Here is a 6,000-nt window from a genome sequence, read left to right as displayed (position 1 = left end):
TTCTGCAGGAACCTTTATTAGCTTGTGCTTGTTGTAGTGTAGTGTCCGGAGCTCGGCCCATGCAGCTTTCGTCCCCTGGGGGGGTAGAGATGTGGTGAAGCAGGCGGTGACCGGTGATGTGGATACACAATATATTCATAGAAATTCTCTGTGCTAATAGTAGAGCCGTCATTAACCCCCGACACCCTGTCTGCCCTCTGTGCAACACAAACGCTCTCCTGAATTGTGCAAATTTGTGACTCGTCCATCGGTGAACACCCGTCTTCTCCATTGGTGGAGGCTGTGCAGGTAGAGCGGCAGCCATTACTCACTTCTCAAGGCTTCAGGAGTTGGGTTACCTTGAGCAGACGACAAATTGTGCGATGTATCCGAGCCATTACATCTCTGTCTCCGCCAGGAGATTATCGCCGATGCCAGAGGTCAGGAGAACCCTATGGGGGCCAGGACCTGAGAAATGGGGGGCAAGAGAGTGAGGAAGGGGCAGCTGCTCCGAGTGTACAAAACAACCCCATAGAATCCTATCCCCCTGCACTACGCCCTATCCTCCGTTACCGTATACGCACCCTCTGACTACAGTCCTAACCCTCCATCTCATACATCTTCCCTCCCTCCATCCCCCACAATGTTCTTGAAACCCACCCCTTTCATATCGCCCTATCCCTGCATGGTATAGCCTTCCACCATAACACCCAGTCAGCTCCACACCGCCCTGTCCACCCTACGCGCCACCTGTACATAGGGACAGGTGACAGTAACTTTTATGCTCCGCCTCTTGGACTATTCCACTTCTCACCTATATTGCTCTTCAGTTCTTTCTCCCTGACGGGTCGTTCCTGGCCGCGTTCTTCTCTCTCGTCCTCATCCTCACCCTCTGAAAGAAGGTCGGCAATCTGCTGCTGCAGCTCCATGCTGATGTTATTCTCAGACAGCACCAGAGACTTCAGCGGGGTCGGATAGTTCTGCACCATTTCCAGCAGGATCTGCAGGAAGGACACGTTTAGATCGGCCGACTACTCTGACCAGTCACAGGTCCACAAAGGTAGATGGGAGAGGCAAGAAACCTCCAGGAGGCAACATGGTAGCTACAGCTTAGCCCCGGGGGGTACGTGCACACCACATCTCTAGGCGGTGTACTCATGTCTGTAGTAGGGGAAGCAGCTTATAATGCAGGATCCGGGGTATCCTCCACCGGCCACAAGAAACCCAGAAACGTACCTGAGCCGACTGATTACTGAGTCCAGTCCCTTCCAAGTCCAGAACTTCCAGAGTCCGACTGGACGCCACACACACGACCAACATGGAGGCAATGTGATCCCCTGTACAGATACAACCACACACTGAAGACAGCATGAAGGATGTATGACCCCCTGAACATAAAACCGCATCCTGAAGACAACAGACTGTGTACAGACGCAACCGCACTCTGGGAGCGTATGACCCGTGTGCAGACGCAACCGCACTCTGAGAGCGTATGACCCGTGTGCAGACGCAACCGCACCCCGAGAGCTTATGACCCATGTACAGACGCAACCGCACCCGGAGAGCGTATGACCCGTGTACAGACGCAACCGCACCCGGAGAGCGTATGACCCGTGTACAGACGCAACCGCACCCGGAGAGCGTATGACCCGTGTGCAGACGCAACCGCACCCGGAGAGCGTATGACCCGTGTGCAGACGCAACCGCACCCGGAGAGCGTATGACCCGTGTACAGATGCAACCGCACCCAGAGAGCGTATGATCCGTATACAGACGCAACCGCACCCGGAGAGCGTATGATCCGTGTACAGACGCAACCGCACCCAGAGAGCGTATGATCCGTGTACAGACGCAACCGCACCCGGAGAGAGTATGACCCGTATACAGATGCAACCGCACCCGGAGAGCGTATGACCCGTGTGCAGACACAACCGCACTCGGAGAGCGTATGACCCCTGTACAGACACAACCGCGCCCAGAGAGCGTATGACCCGTGTACAGATGCAACCGCACCCAGAGAGCGTATGATCCGTGTACAGACGCAACCGCACTCTGAGAGCGTATGACCCGTGTGCAGACGCAACCGCGCCCAGAGAGCGTATGACCCGTGTACAGATACAACCGCGTCCAGAGAGCGTATGACCCGTGTACAGACGCAACCGCACCCGGAGAGAGTATGACCCGTGTACAGACGCAACCGCACTCGGAGAGCGTATGAACCGTGTACAGACGCAACCGCACTCGGACAGCGTATGACCCGTGTACAGACGCAACCGCACCCGGAGAGCGTATGACCCGTGTACAGACGCAACCGCACCCGGAGAGCCTATGACCCGTGTACAGACGCAACCGCACCCGGAGAGCGTATGACCCGTGTACAGACGCAACCGCACTTGGAGAGAATATGACCCGTGTACAGACGCAACCGCACCCGGAAAGCGTATGACCCGTGTACAGACGCAACCGCACCCGGAGAGCGTATGACCCGTGTACAGACGCAACCGCACTTGGAGAGCGTATGACCCATGTACAGACGCAACCGCACTCGGAGAGCGTATGACCCGTGTACAGACGCAACCGCACCCAGAGAGCGTATGACCCGTGTACAGACGCAACCGCACCCGGAGAGCGTATGATCCGTGTACAGACGCAACCGCACCCGGAGAGCGTATGACCCGTGTACAGACGCAACCGCACCCGGAGAGCGTATGATCCGTGTACAGACGCAACCGCACCCGGAGAGCGTATGATCCGTGTACAGACGCAACCGCACCCGGAGAGCGTATGACCCGTGTACAGACGCAACCGCACCCGGAGAGCGTATGACCCGTGTACAGACGCAACCGCACCCGGAGAGTGTATGATCCGTGTACAGACGCAACCGCACCCGGAGAGCGTATGATCCGTGTACAGACGCAACCGCACCCGGAGAGCGTATGACCCGTGTACAGACGCAACCGCACCAGGAGAGTGTATGACCCGTGTACAGGTACAATTGAACCCGGAGGACATGAGCCCTTTACAAATAAATCAAGAAAAACAAGTTGCAACATAACAAGAAGCAGCAATAAAATGTAAATGCTTATTAAATATTTCAGGACAATAAAATAAAAACATTGAAAACGAGAACAACTGGGTCTGTACGATAATGGAATAAGCCCACAGAGACGTGCATTGACGAAAAGTAGTGATGATATCCGTACACCAGGCACAGCAATACCAGCACACGAGCAGGAAAGTGCAAGACATGAAGAGTGGGAAAAAGGAGAAGAGCGAGGGGGGAAAAGAAGAAGAGAGAGGGGGGAAAAGAAGAAGAGCGAGGGGAAAAAGAAGCAGCGCGAGGGGAAAAAGAAGAACAAGGGGAAAAAGAAGAAGCGTGAGGGGAAAAAGGAGAAGAGCGAGGGGAAAGAGAAGAACGAGGGGAAAAAGAATAACGAGAGGAAAAAGAAGCGTGAGGGGGAAAAAGGAGAACAGCAAGGGGAAAAAGAAGCGCGAGAGGGAAAAAGTAGACGCGCAAGGGGGAAAAAGAAGAAGCGTGAGGGGGGAAAAGGAGAAGAGCAAGGGGAAAGAGGAGAAGAGCGAGGGGAAAAAGAAGAAGCGTGAGGGGGAAAAAGGAGAAGAGCGAGGGGAAAGAGGAGAAGAGCGAGGGGAAAAAGAAGCAGCGTGAGGGGAAAAAGAAGAACAAGGGGAAAAAGAAGAAGCGCGAGGGGAAAAAGGAGAAGAGCGAGGGGAAAAAGAAGAAGCGCGAGGGGAAAGAGAAGAACGAGGGGAAAAAGAATAACGAGAGGAAAAAGAAGAAGCGTGAGGGGGAAAAAGGAGAAGAGCAAGGGGAAAAAGAAGCGCGAGAGGGAAAAAGTAGACGCGCAAGGGGGAAAAAGGAGAAGAGCAAGGGGAAAGAGGAGAAGAGCGAGGGGAAAAAGAAGAAGCGTGAGGGGGAAAAAGGAGAAGAGCGAGGGGAAAAAGGAGAAGAGCGAGGGGAAAAAGAAGAAGAGCGAGGGGAAAGAGGAGAAGAGAGAGGGGAAAGAGGAGAAGAGCGAGGGGAAAAAGGAGAAGAGCGAGGGGAAAGAGGAGAAGAGCGAGGGGAAAAAGGAGAAGAGTGAGGGGAAAGGAGAAGAGCGAGGGGAAAGAGGAGAAGAGCGAGGGGAAAGAGGAGAAGAGCAAGGGGAAAGAGGAGAAGAGCGAGGGGAAAAAGAAGAAGAGTGAGGGGAAAGGAGAAGAGCGAGGGGAAAGAGGAGAAGAGCGAGGGGAAAAAAAAGAAGAGCGAGGGGAAAAAAAAGAAGAGCGAGGGGAAAAAGGAGAAGAGCGAGAGGAAAGAGGAGAAGAGCGAGAGGAAAGAGGAGAAGAGCGAGGGGAAAAAGAAGAAGAGTGAGGGGAAAGGAGAAGAGCGAGGGGAAAGAGGAGAAGAGCAAGGGGAAAGAGGAGAAGAGCGAGGGGAAAAAGAAGCAGCGCGAGGGGAAAAAGAAGAACAAGGGGAAAAAGAAGAAGCGTGAGGGGAAAAAGGAGAAGAGCGAGGGGAAAGAGAAGAACGAGGGGAAAAAGAATAACGAGAGGAAAAAGAAGAAGCGTGAGGGGGAAAAAGGAGAAGAGCAAGGGGAAAAAGAAGCGCGAGAGGGAAAAAGTAGACGCGCAAGGGGGAAAAAGAAGAAGCGTGAGGGGGGAAAAGGAGAAGAGCAAGGGGAAAGAGGAGAAGAGCGAGGGGAAAAAGAAGAAGCGTGAGGGGGAAAAAGGAGAAGAGCGAGGGGAAAGAGGAGAAGAGCGAGGGGAAAAAGAAGCAGCGCGAGGGGAAAAAGAAGAACAAGGGGAAAAAGAAGAAGCGCGAGGGGAAAAAGGAGAAGAGCGAGGGGAAAAAGAAGAACAAGGGGAAAAAGAAGAAGCGCGAGGGGAAAGAGAAGAACGAGGGGAAAAAGAATAACGAGAGGAAAAAGAAGAAGCGTGAGGGGGAAAAAGGAGAAGAGCAAGGGGAAAAAGAAGCGCGAGAGGGAAAAAGTAGACGCGCAAGGGGGAAAAAGGAGAAGAGCAAGGGGAAAGAGGAGAAGAGCGAGGGGAAAAAGAAGAAGCGTGAGGGGAAAAAGGAGAAGAGCGAGGGGAAAAAGGAGAAGAGCGAGGGGAAAAAGAAGAAGAGCGAGGGGAAAGAGGAGAAGAGAGAGGGGAAAGAGGAGAAGAGCGAGGGGAAAAAGGAGAAGAGCGAGGGGAAAGAGGAGAAGAGCGAGGGGAAAAAGGAGAAGAGTGAGGGGAAAGGAGAAGAGCGAGGGGAAAGAGGAGAAGAGCGAGGGGAAAGAGGAGAAGAGCAAGGGGAAAGAGGAGAAGAGCGAGGGGAAAAAGAAGAAGAGTGAGGGGAAAGGAGAAGAGCGAGGGGAAAGAGGAGAAGAGCGAGGGGAAAGAGGAGAAGAGCGAGGGGAAAAAAAAGAAGAGCGAGGGGAAAAAGGAGAAGAGCGAGAGGAAAGAGGAGAAGAGCGAGAGGAAAGAGGAGAAGAGCGAGGGGAAAAAGAAGAAGAGTGAGGGGAAAGGAGAAGAGCGAGGGGAAAAAAAAGAAGAGCGAGGGGAAAAAGGAGAAGAGCGAGAGGAAAGAGGAGAAGAGCGAGAGGAAAGAGGAGAAGAGCGAGGGGAAAAAGAAGAAGAGTGAGGGGAAAGGAGAAGAGCGAGGGGAAAGAGGAGAAGAGCAAGGGGGAAAAGAAGAAGAGCGAGGGGAAAAAGAAGCAGCGCGAGGGGAAAAAGAAGAACAAGGGGAAAAAGAAGAAGCGTGAGGGGAAAAAGGAGAAGAGCGAGGGGAAAGAGAAGAACGAGGGGAAAAAGAATAACGAGAGGAAAAAGAAGAAGCGTGAGGGGGAAAAAGGAGAAGAGCAAGGGGAAAAAGAAGCGCGAGAGGGAAAAAGTAGACGCGCAAGGGGGAAAAAGAAGAAGCGTGAGGGGGGAAAAGGAGAAGAGCAAGGGGAAAGAGGAGAAGAGCGAGGGGAAAAAGAAGAAGCGTGAGGGGGAAAAAGGAGAAGAGCGAGGGGAAAGAGGAGAAGAGCGAGGGGAAAA

At 53.3% G+C, this 6,000-nt stretch overlaps 1 protein-coding gene across 1 annotated transcript in view; it reads right to left on the bottom strand.

The window, feature by feature from the left end:
* The window catches only part of LRRC73 (leucine rich repeat containing 73), a 102,228-nt gene continuing 96,228 nt past the window's right edge, over positions 1-6,000 (bottom strand). The window contains exons 5-7 of the mRNA XM_073673274.1: positions 1,216-1,316; positions 794-980; positions 1-447 (exon numbers count right to left, since the gene is read on the bottom strand). Coding sequence (XP_073529375.1) covers positions 377-447; positions 794-980; positions 1,216-1,316 — 359 coding nt within the window. The 3' untranslated portion in view covers positions 1-376. The remainder of the gene's footprint in view (positions 448-793; positions 981-1,215; positions 1,317-6,000) is intronic.

This window comes from Phyllobates terribilis, unplaced genomic scaffold, assembly GCF_046119375.1.
Source record: "Phyllobates terribilis strain yellow unplaced genomic scaffold, ASM4611937v1 Scaffold_3__8_contigs__length_932513732, whole genome shotgun sequence".
Taxonomy (NCBI): Eukaryota; Metazoa; Chordata; class Amphibia; order Anura; family Dendrobatidae; genus Phyllobates; species Phyllobates terribilis.
This window is presented reverse-complemented; position numbering and strand designations above follow the sequence as displayed.